This window comes from Parasteatoda tepidariorum, chromosome 11, assembly GCF_982258835.1.
Source record: "Parasteatoda tepidariorum strain Cologne lab strain chromosome 11, Ptep-v5.0, whole genome shotgun sequence".
Taxonomy (NCBI): domain Eukaryota; kingdom Metazoa; phylum Arthropoda; class Arachnida; order Araneae; family Theridiidae; genus Parasteatoda; species Parasteatoda tepidariorum.
The window spans coordinates 5216215-5237097 of NC_141765.1; the positions used below are offsets into that span (position 1 = coordinate 5216215).

At 30.0% G+C, this 20883-nt stretch overlaps 1 protein-coding gene across 3 annotated transcripts in view; it reads right to left on the reverse strand.

Annotated features, from left to right (window-relative positions):
- Positions 1-1363: 1363 nt before the first annotated feature.
- LOC107450020 (FUN14 domain-containing protein 1) overlaps positions 1364-20883 on the reverse strand; it is a 50751-nt gene continuing 31231 nt past the window's right edge. For all 3 annotated transcript variants that reach the window (XM_087154625.1, XM_087154627.1, XM_087154626.1), the window contains exons 3-5: positions 16746-16821; positions 5367-5486; positions 1364-1564 (exon numbers count right to left, since the gene is read on the reverse strand). In XM_087154625.1, coding sequence (XP_087010751.1) covers positions 1484-1564; positions 5367-5486; positions 16746-16821 — 277 coding nt within the window. In that variant the 3' untranslated portion in view covers positions 1364-1483. The remainder of the gene's footprint in view (positions 1565-5366; positions 5487-16745; positions 16822-20883) is intronic.

Below are 20883 nucleotides of genomic sequence, written 5' to 3' on the forward strand. Positions count from 1 at the left end.
TGGTGATTGTCTAGTAGCTGAGAATAAAAAACACGGATATAATCACAGGGTTCCCACTCAATTTCAGAAAAAGAAAAAACTTTTCCAGGTATAGCAGGTAAATTTGAATAAAAATTGAGACCATATTTTCATCAGAAAATTTTAGTTCTTTTATTTGTAATGTGAAATATTAGATTTTCTGTGTAAAATATTAAATGAGGAAAGGAACATTTCTGTTTGACTAAAATGAGAACCTCTAACAACAAATAATTGAAATAGAAATCAGAACTATTTAACTCGAATCATAATAGCTGATTCCTGTTACTGACAATTTTAAGGCAGGTTATTTTCCAGGCATAATATAGGAATATTCCAGGTTTTTTGTAAAAAAAAATTGCATCTTTCCCTGATTTTTGGGGTTAAAATAAAATTCCCTGACCCATGGGAACCCTGTATCAGTAATCTCCAAATAAGAATTGTACCCCTCTATGTCGCTATAAAAAAATTGTTGTGCCTTTACATAAGTAAACACAAAGCAGTAAAACTTTGTAACACACAACTTTTCCTCGCAGTCAAATAAATTTTTATACTATCTAAAGGAAAATAATGTCAGAATCCTTGTTTGAGAAAATATTTACGCTATATCACAATTGTAATTTTGGTCTTTTCTAAAAGCCAACTTCTTTAAAGGCTCACATTTTATGCTTTTAGTTTTGTCATAATTTTAATAAATAATCGCAAATTTCTTTCGTTTACCAAATTTTGATTTTTATATTTATTTGATAAAGTATATTTCATTAGAAATAACCTTATTCTGTGTGGTTTGCGTTAATAAATTTTATATTTATATAGGTCGTTAGAGAGAAATTCGAAATTTCCATAAAAGTGTTGCTTATTTACATGGCAATTTTTTTTTCCTCCAATAAGATTTTTTTAGTGTACCATTCTGTTTTCCTCTCTCTTTTTTATGCACTTTACATAACAATTAAAGAAAATTTCTAATGAAAAATTTTATCTTCATGAACCAAATTGCATGTTTTTTGACAAAATTAATATCCTCGACATTGAAATATTAATTTAGAAGCAAGAATGCTCCTATTTTTATAAAAGATGTTAAAACTAAAATGTGTGAAATTTTGATGAGTTTTGTAAGCAATTTTAAGGGCTCATCACAAAATAACTGGCAGAAAGTGGCATTTTATATCAACTTTAGTTAGGGGACTTTAGTAACTATCAAGTTATTGAGAACAGTTCCATTGCTGAAGTATAAGATGTATTAATTATCATTTTATAATTAAAAACTTTGGCAAGGATGGATAGATGTAAATTGACATAAAAAGTTTTAATTAATGTCTCAAATATATTGACAAATAAAAGAAATATGAACACATTGAACACATAAACTTTATTTTAGGTTAAATTTTTATATCACTTACATATTAACAAATAAAAACTATTTTCAAACATATAATTATGAATTCCATAAATATAGATCAGACTCTGTCTAGCACATAGATATAGCTATGAGGAAACCACCAGCAAATCCAGTGACAAGAAATTTATATTCGTTAACAAAGTTTTTAGTCTGCAACAGAAGAATAAATAAAATACATGAATATTAGTATATACAGTCGGTAAAAAAAGTATTGGCACATCAACATAGTTTCAAATATTTACGCAACGAAAAGTTCTAACTTTACCAATTAAACTATATTACACTCAACTTTCAAATGAAAACTAAATCACAAAATATAAAATTCCCGTCATTGTTAACAAAATATTTCCATAGAAAAAACGCATTTTATTTTACAAAAAAAATATTGGCACACTCGAATTGCATTACTACCACTACAGATAAGAAGAATAAAACCTTATATTCACTTACTGAAACTGATTCATAACTTGTACTAAGACTAGAGTATTAAGTTACGTTCAGTGTTATTTTGAATTTCTCTATTCATTAAGTATGAGTCCGAAGAAGTGTGAAATTCCAGGCTCCACTCGAGAAAAGATAATATGTCTCCGTGAATTAGGAAAAAGTTATCGGGATATTGGAAAAAAGTTAAAATTGAGCTTTTCAACAGTTCGTTCCATTATTAAAAAAGTGGAAGAAACAGGATCCACGAAAAATAAACCCCGATCTGGTCGCCCAGTCAAAGTAAATGACAGGGAAAGGAGGCATGTTGTTAAAATGGCCCTAAGAAATCCAACTCAAAGTGCTCGAAATTTAGCCAACGACTTTGCGTCAACTTCTGGCAAGTCAGTGACGCCACAAACTATTAGAAATGTTCTCCATATGAGTGGTCTTCGGGGTAGGAGGCCAAGGAAGAAACCTTTTATTAGCGAGGTTAATAGGAAAAAGAGACTTGAGTTTGCTCTGACCTATCGAAGTAAGCCAATGGAGTTTTGGAAGCAAGTTATTTTTTCTGATGAGAGTAAGTTTGAAATATTTCGGCCAAAAAGCATTTTAACTGTTTGGAGGAAAAAAGGTACTGCTCTTGATCAGAAAAATATCTTGTCAACAATTAAGCATGGTGGGGGAAATGTGATGGTTTGGGGCTGTATGGCGCATAATGGGGTTGGAAATTTGGAAGTTATTAATGGTAGGATGACAGCTTTATCGTATATAGAGGCTTTGCGCCGTAACTTGAAAAGCAGTGCTAGAAAATTAGGCCTCCAAGACACCTATATATTCCAGCAAGATAATGATCCTAAACATTCCGCGAATGTAACAAGGGAATGGTTGCTTTATAATGCACCAAGAAGGCTACGCACTCCCCCCCAATCTCCTGATCTGAACCCGATCGAACATCTTTGGCACCATCTAGATCAAGAAGTAAGGAATAACCACATTACGGGAAGAGATTCTTTAGAATCTACATTGATTCATTCCTGGAATAATATTTCCTCAAATATTACCAAAAAGTTAGTAGAATCTATGCCACGAAGATTAGAAGCAATCATTAAGGCCAATGGATTGCATACAAGATATTAAAAAGCAAATCACCGATACTGAAAATTTTTTTTATTTGTTTCACTAAGTGTGCTAATACTTTTTTTGCAAAAATATAATAATGTTTCTTTGTTTTAAATGCTGTAAAAGCAAGTGTGCTTTTTATTTTCACTTACTTTTGTTTTTACTATAATAAAGGTAAAGAAAATCCTAGTTTGGATTAGTTTGGTTATTTTATCTTGCAAGAATTTTAAATTAGCTTAGTGTGCTAATACTTTTTTTGTCAACTGTATGTAAACATATCTATCTCCTAAGAAGGCTAAAAATATTAATTTTCAGGGATGTGATTGACCAAAAGGTTAAAAAAAAAAGGGGGGGGGGAATCAAAATATGTAATATGAAACAATGAGTGCAGGAAAGAAATGTGAAAAGAATGAGTTAAATAAAATGTAAGGAAAGAATTATCAAAACTACAGCCTAATTGGCTATTATATTTGTTATCAAATAAAGTCGCTAAACTAAAAGGGTAGTTTTCTACCCTTTTAGTCTGAAGAGATTTCATAAAATAATAGGTGAAAATATTTAAACGTTGAAATATTTAAGTGAGGTTTCTAAAAATTAAGAGAATGCAAATAGGATTTGGGAAAATTTTTTTTTTTTAACTTATTATGTAGTTTGCTTGTTTGTTTAGTAATTAAGTTCAAAAATGTTTATTTTTCAAAATCATTAAATATTTTGGTAATTAAAAGGATTCTTTTTTTTAAACACAATTTGGAAAACATGTAAATTACACAGAGTTTCACTTTTCTCTTTCTAACCAAATGAATTTCTCCAAATTTGTTTTGATGCCTCTCTCAGTCTTTATTTGGCTTAAATAAAATTAAACGAAGTAGAACAAATCTTACAAAAAACATTGAGGATTTTAAAATGCTGATTTTTATTTTTAATATGAACTTATTAAGACACGTCAGTTCTGAATCCTGCTTTAGAGTAATATAATTTTGATGTTCTCAATTTGCAACATTTCTATTATATATCTAATTAGCTTTTTAAAATGTTTTTTGGTTGCTATGGATATCAACATGTTTTTTAAGTCCCGATATTTTTGTTGATATTATTACAACATGCAAAAGTAAAACTAAACATGCGAGTAACCATTTTGTGATGTTCTTGATTAGTGAAGACTTTATAGTATATTGCTACATTACCAGCAGCTTTGCAAAAAATCTAAACGCGATTTTAAAAGAATTGATTTTTTAATACAATTATTTTTAGAATATGCAAAATTTTAAAAATGGGAGAAAATGCGTATTTTGAAAATGGGTTTATGCAACGATTTCTTGCACTATAATTCTTAAAGCTGCGAAAGAATAGAAATATGCAAGTTTCTTATACTGTAATGAAAAACAGAGTATCATACAAAGATGAACCAATTTTACCTTACCATAGGAAGGCAAAATAAAATTTAGAGAAGGTCAAGTGGAGAAAGACATACAATAAGCTAGGTAGAACTTTTACACTTTCCCTCTGGGAATGAAAATTATCTTGCGATAAATTGTAAAAATAATTTGTTAAAAAAAGCAGAAAAATATAAAAAATTAAAGAACATAGATCTACAATAGAATCATATACCTGTAATTTAACCATGCTCAGTCTTAGTTAAAAACTGGTAAATGATCGAACATTTAAATCCAAATTTGAATTTTTAGCTAAAAAATTCAAGTAATATTATTTCTACCTAAATTTTTGTTGAGCAGAGGGAAAGTGACAATATTTTATATGGTAATTTAATTGCTTTTTTATAATGAATACAAGATTTTAGTATTCTATAATAAACAACTATGCAGAACAAATGATGAACACAAAAAAAAAAAATAATAATAATGATAATAAATAAAAAATAAAGTAGGGCGGAGCATTTTTAAAGACATTTTTGTTAGGAGTACAAATATCTTGCCTGCTTATACATAAGTTTCTATGTAATATTTAAAGTGGTAGTGAAATAACAATTTAGACTGTATTAATTTTTCAAATTTTGCCTGTATTTAAAAACATCTGAGTGTGCTTATTAAGGTATTTATATACAAATGTTTTGGAATTATTGAGATGTCATGCTGGCCACTTATTGTCATGATGGCCATTTATTGTCATGATGGAAATTTAAATGTCATGCTGCCATTTTAAATCAAATGTTATAGCCTAAATGCTGCTATTACTTTAAATATTTAGTAAAAATATCTCGCTAACAGCTAATAAAATTAGGTCAATAAATATGAAAAAAAAAATTTATATCTTCCTTAATGATTATTTTGGCTTAAACATAAGAAATTCATAGATTGAAATTAAAAAGTTGCCTGCATCAACAACCCTCTTTAAGTTTTTGAAAAATTTTTAGATTTCCAAATCATATCAGTTAATAAAAAAACTGACTTACTTCTTGAACAAACCAATGTATTTCTTCTTTTGAATGTTTGTCTAGTTTGCCTTTTGCTTTTTCAATGTCTCGATTTACTTTATTCCAGTTGACTTTAATATAACCTTGTCGTTGAGCAATCTATGAAGAGAAATATCACTTTTTTAGTAAATAATATTTCAACAACTATTTTAATGTTTAAGGGTGAACCTCAGTGTCTGTTTTTTTCTTCTTCAGGAAAACCAGACCAGCTTTGCCACAAATGAAAAATTTTGAAACTTTGAGAGAAAATTACTAGAAGGTTATTTACCAAAGTATATCGTATTTTCTGGTGAAAGCGCAGCATTGTCGCAAGCGCCGCTCATCGATAAAAATGAAATTTTTTAAAAAAAGTTATCATAAACGCTGCAGAGGCGCTACACTGCGCATATCAGCATCCTTATAGAAGAGACCTTTAAATTACCATTTAGAATATCTGCATAGTAAAAATAAAATTTTATACATTTCATAAAGTAAAGTTTTAATTTCTAAATTATGAAAAAAATAAAATTTGTTAAAAGGTCCACTCACTTACTGTTTAGGCAAGGCTGAACTAAATCATTGTTGATACGGGTTAATTTGAAATAAGCGTGCTTAATATATAATCCCTATAAATGGTCTGAAAATAATGTTGAGTACAACAAAATATTTTTAAATACAGCAAATAACATAATTTCTAACTTATTGGAAGAGGGGAGAGAATAGCCTAAAATGCATTAACAAAGAGTTCACTTGAAAAAAAAGTTTTCTTTTTCAGCAAGAAAAAGCAACAAATTGATATAAAATAAAGTTGTTCTTTACCAGTTGGCACCGTGCCAAAAAACAGAAGAGCAAATTAACAGAAAAAAAAATTATTTATATGCTCAGCTGCGCCGATAAAAACCTTGAGTTGGGATGGTCGGAGTTTGAGAGAAAAAGGATGGAAAATCTCAAATTTTAGGAAAGTAAACTATTCTTCTATTATAAAAAAATAATTCAACCATATTTAGCGGAAGAATTAACGCTGTGACTGATTTCAAAAATCTGTAGAACAATGTAATAAGAAAAATAAAAATAAAAATTTTAAGCTAAAAGTTTATTAACTAAAGATATTAAAATAAAAAGATTAAAAAATTTATTACAGTTAACAATTTGAGGAAAAACTGATAACGAAACAACTAATAATAACAAAATAACTAATAATAACAGGAATAAGAATTAACTAAGTGCGCACCAAAGAAATTCTGAAGAAGGAATGAGCGAAGCGAAAACGAGTTTCACTTTCACAATCTTTGGGGGTGGAATTTTGAGGATTTAACTCACAAAGCAGAGTATGCTAAAAATCATGAAGTACACAAATAAACTGGAACACATTTATTATTACTTTCAATGGTTAATTTAATTTTAAAATTCTAATTGAATATACAAATATATATATCGGATCATCATACAATCGGCCAAAGACTCAAAAGATGAGTTGGCTGCTCATCCCTCTCCACCAGCATGAAAGAAGAAAATTGTTCGTTCTTTTATAGATAACGATTTTGTACGTCACATTGATTGAATGCTTGTTTCTTGAATTCCCTTTACTTCCATCCTAGAAATGAATCTGAAAAAAAAAAAAAACTCAAACACTAAAGTTTATAACAGGAAACTACTTATTTCCACATTCGGCCCCATTATAAACTTTATCAATAAAATACTGAAATTTTTCTTTACTTAAAGGTTTCGTGAGAAAATCTGCTAAGTTGTCTTTACTACAGATGTACTCCAGTTTAAATAAGTTTTCTTCTAACATATTTCTAATAAACTGATATCTTACGTCTATGTGCTTAGTTTTCACATTTTCAATCGAATTTTTGGAAAAATAAATTGCAGCTTTGTTGTCACAGAGTTGAATTGGTACTTCCATATTTTCTAATACATTCAATTTCTTTAAAACTCTTGAAAACCAAATAATTTCTTTAACAGATTCTATAAGTGAGATAAATTCGGATTTCATAGAACTAAGAGCTACACACTTTTGTTTACTTGTTTTCCAAGTGAACGGTATACCATCAAAACATATTATATGTCCACTTGATGAATATCTGTTGGTTAAATGGCATCCCCAATTAGCATCAGAAAAAACTACTAAGTTATTTTGATTTACACTTGACAAGTTAATTTTTAAATCTTTCGTATTAAGCACATAATTTAATAAATCAACAACTATATTCCAATGTTGATAAGAATAACCATTACAATATTGCTATAAAATATTAACTGAAAATGCAACATCAGGTCTACTTCTATTAGCTATAAAAGAAAGACAACCAATCAGAGTTCTATATGGGAATTTTTTCATTAAATCTGTTTCAAAAATTTCTTCTTCTTTAACTTTAGGTGGTAATTTAATTCCAGGTTTTAAAGGCAAATTTACAAAAGTTTTAGGTAATTCTTCAAATTTCTTCATTAACTTTTCAATATAAGTTTCTTGATGCAAATAAACCCTATCATTTACGGCTTCAAAGTTTACACCTAACAAATATTTCAATTTGCCTAAATCTTGAATTTCTAATTTACTTTTAAGTAAATCAACAGCTTCATCAATTTTGTTTTGATCTTCCCCAAATAATACTATGTCGTCGACATACACCAAAAGAATAACTTTAGATTTTAATTTATAAACACAATTACACCAGAGTAGATTTTCAAAACCTAGTTGTCCTAAAGTATTATCTAACTCAATATTCCACTGTTGTCCACTTTGTTTTAAACCATATATAGCTTTATTTAATTTACAAACCATATATTCTTTACCTTTAACTTCAAATCCTTTCGGTTGAGACATATCTAAAGTTTCAGTTAAATTTCCGTATAAATATGCACTTTTAATATCCAATTGTACACATTTCCAGCATAAAAAACTTACTAATAAGATGAATAGAAATCGCATAATTGAAAAATTTACTACAGGTGAAAAAATGTCAGAGAAGTGTTTTCCTTTTACCTGTTTAAATCCTTGAGCTACCAGCCGGGACTTGAACTTCATCTGGTTTTTATCATCTCGCTTCACATTATACACCCATCTGCTTCCGATGATTTGGGCATTTTCTGGAGGTTCAACTAAATCCCATACTTTACGATTTTTCATCGTTTGAATTTCATCTTCCATGGATTTATTCAACTTATCCTTGTCGGCTGATTCTTGAGTTTCCTCGTACGTTCTAGGCGATTCCAAGTTGTATACTTCGTCTTCAAAAATATCTTCGAAATCTTGAACTACACAATCCGTCGATGAATCTCCACTATCTTCATGCTTTGGACTTGTCGACTTAAATGAAAATAGTTCTGGTTGGAACTTTAATCCGTTCTTGGCACAAAATCGTTCTACGTCCATAGTTGATCGAAGTCTCTCTTTGCTTGAAGGTGGGTAATAATAAACATCTATTCTTGAACTTAATTTTCTTGGTGCTTCAACTCTTTTCCACTCTTCAATTTTTATTGGTAGCATTTCTTCTTTCTTTTGAACAGTTTCTTCTTTATTGTCTAACACTTGTTCTTGGTAGCTGTCTTTGTATCTTACGTATTCACACTTCTTATTCTTCCCAAATAATGTCTCTACTCCATTTTTCGTTTTGTCAAAACTAGCATGAATAGTTTCTACTACTCTTCTTTCTTCTGGAATATAGATCCTATAACCCTTCGTTCTTGTTGCGTAGCCAACTAAGATTCCTAGTTTTGATGTCTTGCTCAATTTGTTGCGTTTTACCTTGGGTACGTGAACAAAGGCCAAAGAACCAAATATTCTTAGATGTCGAACTGATGGCTTGTATCCATTCCAAATTTCAAAAGGTGTTAATCCATTTGTTAACTTGTGTTCACTTCGGTTTCGTACATGAACGTACATATATAGAGCTTCAGCCCAAAATCGGTCACTTAGTCCACTATCGTGAAGTGATGCTCGAACAGCTTCAACTGCGTCACGGTTTAACTTTTCTGCAATCCCGTTTTGTTCTGGAGAATAAGTTGAAGTTCGCTCTATTCGAATTCCCAGATTGTTTAAATAATCTTCAAACTCGGCGTGACAAAATTTTATTCCGTTGTCTGTTCGGACTGACTTCAATTTGCAGTTTAATTCTCTTTCAGATTTTACGAGATATGTTTTGAAACATTTAAAAACTTATGTTTTCTTCTCTACAGTAAAAACTTCCACTTTTCTGGAAAAATCATCTATTATGGACAAAAAATATCGACTTCCACCCATTGAAGGTGTTGGAGAATCCATATGCACCTTATCCAGTACTTTATTTGTTAGACGTTGATAATTCCTTTTAAAAGACGCTCGGGTAGACTTTGTCACTTTGCAAGTAATACAAGTTTCAGATTTACCTTTAAGTTGCTCAATTCCTTTTACAACATTGTTATTACTCATGTGCTTAACAAGACTGTCATTGAGGTGAGCAAATCTCCTATGACACAGTGTTACGTCTAATGCAGCATTAATTTCATTTTTAAGTATTTCAGATTTACGTTTGTCAGGTAACCCTTTTACAATGTACAGTTTATCTATTCTAAGTACACTGAAGAAATATCTGCTACGGTTATCGTAGATTATCATTTTTGAATTTTGCCAAACAATTTTATATCCCGCTATATCAATATCCCAGTGACAGAATTTTTTCGGGCTTTCTGCGACAAAACTCTCTAGCACTAATATCTTTCTGCAATGTACATTCAATAATACCAAAGATGAATGTTGCTAATTAAAGGTAATTAAAACGCTGTGTTTACAAAAACAAAGAAAAAACAATCTATGGGCAATATTCTAATATTATGGGCAATATTCTCGCATATTGTTGGAGGGCGCACTAATTATTTCCTTTATCGCATTTTGCAAATCATCATCACATTAAAAAAATAATTCAACATAATGAAATCTGTAGCAGTAATAAACGAAAAACAGATGGACGATGAAATCACGCGGATCGGACTCTTCAGAAGGGTGTTAATCAAATGCAATGTTTCATTTTCAGATTTGATTGTTGTAGAAAATAACATCGTATGAAAAATATCGGGTTTTAAGAACAATGTGGAAATCAAAAGCAATAAATGCCCAAAAAATTGATAAAATGATTGCCTTAAAAAGTAAATGATCAAATGCGCAATTCGAATTTCCCATATCACCTACCTGAAATACATCCGGACATCTAAACGCCACGTGAAAATCAATGTCAATAACTGATGAAAATACAATCAAAATGGATTAACGATAACGGCATTAATTGAGGGCTTCAAAAAGTGATTATTTAAATGCGCGATTCGAATTTTGCGTGGAAATTTCTGATGAAAAACAAACCAAAATTTTTTACTTCTCAAAAGAAAAATCTTTCTGCAAGAACTCTGTGAAGTTCTGCGACAATGTCGCCGCGATTCTGCCACAGGGATCAATATTAGATCCAGCTATTAAGTTGCGTCGTAGATTTGGAGCATAGTATACGTTCTTTAATATTAGCTTTACGAATCTGTCGTTATCTTTAACATAAAAAATTATGTCACCTACCCCTTCTACTTCTGATGTACAGATCTTTTCCCCGACGAGAACTTTTGCTTTCTTCAGAGGTCTAAACGTCTCGAACCATTCTCGTCTGTTTGCGAAATGGGCTGAGTCAATAAGCCATTCTTCTAAATCCAGTTCCGTGCTGTCGACCTCGGCAACTTCTTCGTTAATTTTAATATCCGTATAGAAAATACCAGTAGCTGGATTTTGCCTCACACTTTGACGATCTTGCATCTTATTTGCAGTTTTGCTTGCTCTGCAATCTCTTGAATAATGACCTTGTTTATTGCAGTTGAAACACGGCCCCATACTTTTATGTCGATATCCTTTGCTCTGCAAGTTTCGTCTGTATTCAGTTTCCTGTGTACTTCTCCTGTCCAGACCGCTTCCGTTGTGTGGAATGTCTTCGTTGTGTGGAATGTCTTCGTTCTTCGACAAATTCCTTTCTCTTGAAGATTTCATGTCTGTTTTAGCTAAGTAAGCATTTGTAACTGAATCGAATCCACTATCTCGAGCTTTTAGTTGGATTCTGCCAGATTCGCTGATCAATTGACTCTCAATATTATTTATTGTAAATTCCGAATCCTTTAAACGATATAAGATCTGTACTAAATTGTCATATTCTTCCGGAAGTTTTCTTATTATCTGGAAACATACTAATAGTTCGGGAATCTCGAACCCAGCTTCTTTAATCTGTGCACTTTTATCTCGAACTCGTTGACAGAATATTCCAATCACCTCTTCATTTGGCTGAAATTTCAATTCGTAAAATTCATCTACCAGGCCAGCAATTCTTGCTCTTGATTTAGGTTCAAAATCTTTTTTTAGAATGTCCCAAGCTTTCTTCTCATCTGTAGTAGACTGAATCAACTTCAAAATTTGACGTTCAACACCTTGATATATTGTAGAATAAGCTCTAGCTTTCCTTATCTCGAAATTCTGTTTAACTGATTCTGGGGCAGTGTCTACAGGTGGTGATGGTGGTTCAGCTCCACCGACGAATTCCCAACTTCCACGATCCATCAGAGCCACTCTCATGTCACACTTCCAACTATCGTAGTTGAATGCTCCAAGTTTGGGAAAAGCTAAGTTCGTTGATTCGGAATTTCCTTCCATATTCAAAACTTGGTTTCTTCCTGCTATTAAAATAAATCTTTCAGCTCCCAGATAGAATTTCTTCTGAATCTATATCGTTGACGTGGGAAAAGGCGTTGACATTTGCAAATAGCGCTCAGGTGGGCAAAGGCCCATAACCTTTGTGGATTTAACTCACAAAGCAGAGTATGCTAAAAATCATGAAGTACACAAATAAACTGAAACACATTTATGATTACTTTCAATGGTTAACTTAAATCTAAAATTCTAATTGAATATACAAATATATATATTGGATCATCATACAATTGGCCAAAGACTCAAAAGATGAGTTGGCTGCTCATCCCTCTCCACCGGCATGAAAGAAGAAAATTGTTCGTTCTTTTATAGATAACGATTTTGTATGTCACATTGATTGAATGCTTGTTTCTTGAATTCCCTTTACTTCCATCCTGGAAACGAATCTAAAAAAAAAAACTCAAACACTAAAGTTTATAACTGGAAACTACTTATTTCCACAAATTTTAGTGGGTAGAATGCCCTCTCCTTCAATGGAAATAACATAATATGACTCAGCTTAGAAAGAGAGAAGAAAATGTATAAAAGAGGAGTGAACCCCACCTCCTCCGCTTGTTATTTCTACTGGAACTGTTTAGGAGGAATCAATCAGTTATTTTTAAAGGGGTTAGGGAAAAGAAAAGGAGATATAGTATGGGACCCCTGATTCGGCATCCCGAAAATTGGCACTTAATTCAATCTATTTTTTTAAAAGAAATTTTATTGGATAAGACAAAAAAAAAATCACTTATATTCTCTTTTAATTTGGAATTTTATTCTGTAGAAGTAAGTAACTTTATTTTATCTTTTAAAAATAAATAGCATGAAAAAAAAATAAATCTGTGTCAAACAAAGCATCTGTTCCTTAAGCAGTTTAAAATAAAGTGAAAAGTAAAAACACCTGCATTTCCAATGAGCAAAATAACAAGTTGAAAGAAACTGATCAATCTTGACAGCCGTGCTTGTGCTCTACTTCTTTGCCTCCACATTTCCCTCTCATAAATTTACCACACCCAGTTGACATTGAAGCTACCATGTGGGATACAAAATGAAATCTATCCCTTTTACGGTTTCTTTTATTCGATGTATTTATTTTTTATTTTGTGGATTTATTTATTAGTTATTAATTGTTAATTTTTTTTTGTTAATAGTTAGCTTGTTTTTTTTCTCCTTGTTATTAGTTGTTTGCTTGTTTTTCTTTTTATCATTATTAGATGTTAGCTTGTTTATTGTTGTTATTCATTGTTAGTTTCTTAGCATTAATTGTTACTTTTTTTGCAATTCCATGTTAGCTTTTTTTTGTGAGGTGAGCATCTTTTGCTTAAACAAAATGTTATCTAAAAGAAAAAACGAGAACTATGATCTCGCTCTGAAGAAGAAGCGATTATTTCTTCGGAGGATTCTGATTATTTCTGCTTCGGACTATTTCTTGTTGATATATTAAATGGATTATTATTTTAACTAACAAAATTTCTTAAGATGGGCCAGTTTTAAATTCACCCTATCATAATCTATGATCGAAACTTAACTAAATTTATTGGTTTTCTGAAATTAACAGCATAATTGAATTATAGTAATATATGGGAGCCATATTGGAATTTCCAAAAGAGATTCGAAGTTCGGCAAATTCCGAAATACGTAATTTCGTCAGTCCCGGATTTGGGGTCCTATTTAATTATTATTTTGTTTATTTATTTACTTGCTGGCTGCTGCCCAAAGTTTGCTAAGAATTGGTGATTGTTCTGCAGCAGATCGCGATTCAGGTGAATATTTCGTCGACTTCGTTATAATTTTTTTTTTTTATAGTCTTTCTCTCAGAAAATTATTTAATCTTAAATAATTTTGCTTGGTAAATTTTTGTGCTACTAAAAATTATTGCATCAGAAGCGCCGCATGTAGGAAAAAAACTACTTTTTTATGATAGCGCGACGGCGCTTTTGCCAAATAATACGGTAATTATTAAGCAAAATTCTTCCCTATTCTTTTTAAAATTCTCTTCTAAGCATGAGTCATAGTTAATCCTGAATCTCAAAGATGGTGCTACCAGTCCCATCACACATAACAACTTGCAAGTTTTCTAGTCATTTAAAAATAGTTTCTAAAAATGTGTTTGACATTTTAAGAAAAAATAATTATATTCACATAATTTTAGAATTGTTTCTGCATCTTTTTTTACTTTACCTTTAAGGAACTAGCCTGATTTTCCTGATAAGCTGCTGTAAGTTTTAAAGAAGTCTACTTCTGCTCACTGATTTCTAACTACCGTTACATGGCATCATTCACAGCACCAGCTTTAAAGGGGGAAAGCGTTATATAGTTCTTATTCATAATTAGTTGTTTGATCATAGTATAAATTGGTGATTTCTCATATCTTCTTAATGAAGTACATTGAATCTGTTTTAATTTAATGCTCATCTTGTTTTCATTATTAATGCTAATTGACACTAGTCTCTTCTGATTTTAATTTTTACTACAAGAGTGATTCACCAGCAATAGAAAAGAAATGCACATGCGTTTCAAAACTGATTCAATAAATATTATTAATGTACATAGAATAATGTGAATAATTAGCTCATATTGCATTTGAGAAAGAGAGATATTGGAAACAAAATTTTGGTAAAAAAATTATTTTAAACATTTTTATAACTTGATTATTAGTCATTTAATTTGTGGAATAGCAAGAAAATATTTCGAGGGAGGGGAGTAGTACGATACTGAGCCGTAAGGAAACTGGGGAGTTCCCCAGTACATTGGTGTCATTTCATTTTAGGACATAATACCACAAAAAGGGAAAAAATTCAGAAATTATTACAGTTGGAAAGGAAAATAATGTTATTTGATGCAAATAATTATGTGAAATCATTTCACATTGCATCTGCACTGTATGTCTACTAGAGTTCCTCACTAAAATTTATGTTGTTTTCAGCTAGTCAGATAATTATTTTTTTTCATATTCTTTTCAGGTGCTTTTCTATGGTGCCTCAAATTATAACTGTTTTACCACATTTCATCATCATAACCAAGAAAAAAATGCATATGTGTTATTATAACACCTTAAACACTTTGTGACACAATTAATTCTTTCTATTTTTTTTGATAATATTCACCAAAATTTTAAGAAATTAATCTCTTTTTCTCTTTAAGTAGTGGTTTAATTTTTTTCACACTGTATTGTAATATGACTTAAAGAGCTTGTATTTTCTCTAAACCACAAAAAATAAAGTGATAAAGAAGCTACTTTATCATTTTTGACATCTTAATGAACTTTATGACTCGACAAGTTTTTTAACGTCAAGTGGGAAATAAATTCCAAGTAAAATAAATTTTTTTATTAACAAATATCATGACTAAAAAAAATTTTTTTTAAGAAAACTGGCACCCTTTTACTTGTTTTAAAAATAATAGATACTAAAGTCTTTTATTATAGGATTTTTTTTAAAAAAGTAACTTTAAATGTCTAAAAAATGACAATATTTACTAAAATTGTCTTGAAGGTTGAGTCAAAGTTTAAAGAGGCGCTTAATCCAGATGTCTATTTATCCAGATAAAAATTTACAAGTTAAACTAGACAATAAAGGGTAAAAAATTGGTTGATGGGAACATCGGCAACAAAGCTGATACCAATCAATATATTTTTTTTCAAGTACTGTTGATTATTTTTCGAATTCAAGTTGCAGTACTGCTCTTGAAACTTAAACTACATTCATAACCTTTTAACCACTGCCCTATTTTATTTTAAATTTACTCATTATCTTAAAAGACAGAATCACAAATTTGACGGGCTTATATTACTAGATCAACACCGCATTTCTGCTTTAACTTTCACGAATGGAAGGAGCTTCATTTTTGATTGTCTTTCTTTCCATGTTATGAATATTCAATTTTAAATTAGTTGTGATAAGCTATTTTTAAAGATAAATATTCTTGAATTTGTTTAAGGGCCTTTTGTATTTATGCAGCGGTTCCCCTTATTTTCTTCTTATTTGCCATTTAAATATTTCAGTACTTAGAAAACAATGAGGGAACAAAGGGTCGCAACCCAGAGTATGATTCCCACATTACATTTTGATGAACACTAATGTGCAATTTATAAAGAACACAACATACTATCTAAAGACCAATAAAATGAATATTTCAATTCAAGTGTGATAAATGACTTCTAGATGCCAAAGACTGATTGATGACTTCTAGATCAAAGACTGATGACTTCTAGAAGTAATTCTTATAAATGCATGTAACAGAACTATATCGGGCATGTTACAAGAAAATAATCTAAAACCCCAGAAGAGCCAATACTTAATAAGCGATCACTATCCGTACAAAATGAGTCAATAATAACAGGATGATGCGTAACAGATGTGAATACTGGTCAGAAAGGTAAAGAAATTCACTTGATGAAGCTGAAGCTCCTTAGATGAAGCAACTGTTAAATTCTTCAAATGTTGGGAAGCTCATTTTCCTCAATAAATGTTAAAGAAACAAAAATCAGTATCTTTTTTTATATACTAGAAATTAAATTTTATTCCTATAAACAGATTATTTATCATTAGATTATTTACAGATTGATTATCTGATTTGCAATTAGGTGGAGATGATTGTATTTCATGATTAGAGCATCTGAGAACATAGAACCTTATTCAAATACTTAAAATAAATGAATAAAGTAAATTAAAACAAAATATTTTTACCTGAAACATTAATAAACTTCCAGCCAAGGCTGAAGCAGCAGTTTTGCCAACTTTAGAGAACACAACTCCAGCACACCTGAAATGTAAATTTCACTTTTTCAATGTTTTTCTTAAAAAAGTTTTTAAAAAAAAAGGAGAAAAAAGTTTAAAATGGAGAGAAAAAATTAAATATATTATCCCATCCTTTTTAATTTAAAGGCTCTTTTTTAAGGAAAGAAAGATACAGATTTTTGTGCATTAGTTTTTTTTCTTGTAAAGGAGTAATTCCGCAAAATACCGATTTAGGTCCCACCCAAAATTTGATGAAAATCAATGTGAAGCAAGGAGTGGGATTATAAAAGGTAGTAACAAAGGAATAATAATTTTTTTTTAAAGAAAATTGAACATAAGTAATAAGGAGGAAATGTTACTGTATTTAATTGAGCATAAAAAATGAAAGTAAATTAAATATTTAACACTCCTGGTGGCGCTTACTTGAAATAGTTTTACTCTTAAAAGGGCAGGCATATTTATCAGAGATCTACCTCAAACGGCGGGGGTCAGACAAAGGGAATACAACCCCTTTTTTCCGTTTGCTGTTAAGAGAATTATTCACGCTCTATGTGGTCAGTCAGGTTATAGACAGTTTGATTGTTGAAACCCGTTTTGTAATTCACTCTTCAACTATCTTCTTTGAATACTTGTGCAAAGTATAGTTTGCTTCAAGAATGATTTTACCTTTTTATATTTAAATGATAACTGTGTGTGGTTCTCACCTTCCTCGTTTATAAAGATTATTAAAGCAATATCATTCAAGTTTCTCTTAGAAAAAAAACTCTTAATAAAATAAAATAAAAATTTAAATTTGAAAACAATATTGTGCAGTTTAAGTTTCTTTATTTTTAATTATTAAATTCTTATTTATTCAGTGATTATTATCACTACACATAGTATATAGAATTGCTATTGAAATCCTTTAATTTTCTGTAGTTTTCAATCCTGTACTGTGGCGATCTTTTTTCTTTTATTTAATCTAAACCATTATCATTATCTTCATTTTAAGTTATATCTCTGATTTGGAAAGTACATCATATAGAATATAATTTCCTCATCAATATTAAAAATGTAGCTGCGAGTAATTTTGACTAGTATTAGCCAATTCTTTTTTTCTCATTTTTTAAAATAAAATTGAAGCTTTTTAACTCTTTGAGTACCAAATACATTTCCTTGTTGCTTGTAAATAGTATTTGCATGCGGGAACCGAAAATATTGCCGAACCCGAAAATATTTTTTAAAACTTGATTATTGAAGTCTGAATAAAACTTTTTAATTTTTTCGCCCTAGAAAATTTTGTTCTTCCATTAAGGATTCGTAAACTGATACAGTGTCAATCACATTTACAGCTTTTTTTAGACAAAATAGAAAGTTCATTTGCTTTTTTTTCCCCATTTCTCTACTGCTTGCTCTCTATCGATAAATTTTTTCCATCATTTTTAATTTTATAACACATGCGCTATCAATAAAAAAGAATTGCTTCTTTTTGTTGATATCCCTATAAAGCCGGCCCCATTTAATTGCATTACTGATAATAACTTTTAAAATTGTAATTTATGAGTTTTATAAAGCAAAACCATTCATATAGATTTATATTATTAAATAATAAAAGTCTTAAGTTATTTTTCCACAATTAAATTGCTCAATTTAAAATTTAGGAAATTTTTTCGATGGTTATGAATGGAATAATAAATTTAGTGTAATTATATATGAGTCAAAATTTTAATAGCGGTAACACCCAAAATTTGATATCATAAGTTTTACATTTTTTGCTGTCTTTTAAGAAGTATATATTATACAAAACAATAGCCCAAAACGATTTTTTTTTTATTTAATTTATTTTGCAAGATATTAACAATTAAATTTTAAAGCCCTTTTTAATTAAAAAATAAATATCTAAGGATAGAATGAATGGATTTTAAAAAAATGCATCTCATTTTACGTGGAAATAATTGAAGTTTTTGATAAAATAATTATAATAAAACAAATGTTTAAAAATTTTAATTTTTACTGCAAAATTAAGTTGTAAAATGAAAAACAAAAATGTTGTTAATGTCGCACAAAGTTCAAACAAAGCCCATTTTAAAGTAAATTTTATTCTGAACAAAATGGCTTTTTTAAAAAAAATGGATCGCAATTCCATAAAAAGTTCTAGCCTTTTTCGCGAAACGCTGCAACGGGGCGCGCTCTGTGGTCAGCGCTGATTACCTCATGTGCTGCGCGAATACTCGAATTGTGACGAGCGTTTGTGAAGGCAAATCGAAGATTCGGAGATGTCTGATCTACGTGATAATAATTGTCAAATAAGGTAAGTTTCAATTGTTATTTAACTTAGTAATATCAACTTTAATAATAATTATTGTTTTTTTAAAACATAGAATTACATTTCTAAGAATTTGATTTGAATATTTACCACGAAATTTAATTATAAACTTACACATAAAATCAAGAAATGGTGAACTATTGCTGCAACCCGCTGAATAAATTAAAGCATCGAAGTGTTTACAAAAATGTTAAGCTTGTGACAAAAAATTGGAGTTTGGTATTTTCAAATTTAATAAATCAATTCATATGTGAGTCTTGTCGTCGGACAATTATTCAGAAAAATATACCCGTAATAATTACTAATGAAAAAAGTAAGTCTTTTCTCAAATTTGTAAATAATTTAAAATATTAATTTCAAATTAGATAATTCTAATAATTAAAATGTTTTGTTAATTTTAGAAAATAACCAAAATGTGGTATCGAATTGTTCTGATGAAGAGTGTGATTTTGACGATAAGAAAGATCCAAACGTTTGTTTTAAGAATATTGACCGTCAAGAAAATTTGAAAAAAGTAAAGCGAATTTTGCAAGAATGCAATGATACATCGAAGCGGCAAAAAGTGTCTGATGAGACTGGTGATGAAACGGCAAACTCCTTACTTGATGTGTTGGAAAAGAGAACAAAACTATCTAAATCATTTGAAATGGACGAGAATTTGATTGCAGAGATAAAAAATGCGGTAGATCAGGAAAAAAATCATGCCAAAAAAGTTGAAATTTTGACTACTTTGCCTCAGGAAGTTAGCATTCGGAAAATGCAGAAATATTTTCAAATTTCACACAGAATGGCAGTTAAAGTAAAAAAGCTGAGGAAAGAAGGAGGATACAAAACCTGTCCAAAACGGAAAAAAAATAAGAAACCAATTAGTGATGAGATAAAAAATAAAGTGAATGAGTTTTACTTGTCAGACGATGTAAGTCGCATGATGCCAGGATCGAAAGATTTTATTTCTGTAAAAACTAGTAGTGGTCGACAGCATATTCAAAAGAGATTGTTACTGAATAACTTAAAAGATTTGCATGCTATATTTAAGAAAAAAATTATCGACATACAAATAAGTTTAAATGCATTTCGTAAATTGCGACCTAAAGAGTGTATTATGGCAAATAAAGCTGGATGTCACAACGTTTGTGTTTGCAAAATACATCAAAATTTAACATTGAAGTTCATTGGCCTAAAATCTGAATGCCTAAAACACAATGTAGTTTTCGTATCATCTTATCGAGATGCTTTGCTTGATATTATATGTGAAAACCCTCTACCAGCATGCTATTTTTCAGAATGCAAACAATGCCCAGGAGTTAAATATTTTTGTAATAAATTGCAAAATGTTTTCTCTGATAATTCTATTACACAAATTAGTTATAAGGAATGGACGAAAACGGACAGGTATATAAATATTTCTATCTATTTACAACGTGATTTTTTACGAATTAAAATTATTTATATTTTTCTTCTTTTACAAAATTTATCCTTACAATTTTTTATTAGTTCATACAAATAAAGCATATCATTTTTCTTATTCTAATCAATATTGCAAACAAAATACAATCTTTAATGTTTCATCAATAATTTTGTTAATATTTTTTTTGCAGAGGAAGTTTTGTACAACAAACTAAATCAATTGAAGAATTTATAAATATACTTAGCGAAGATCTTCCTCATGTCTTGAAACATGATTTTCTAGCAAAATCGCAAAGTGCCTATTTAACTGAAAGAAAAAACAGCTTGAAAGATGGAGAGTTTCTGGTTACCCTTGACTTTTCCGAAAATTATGCT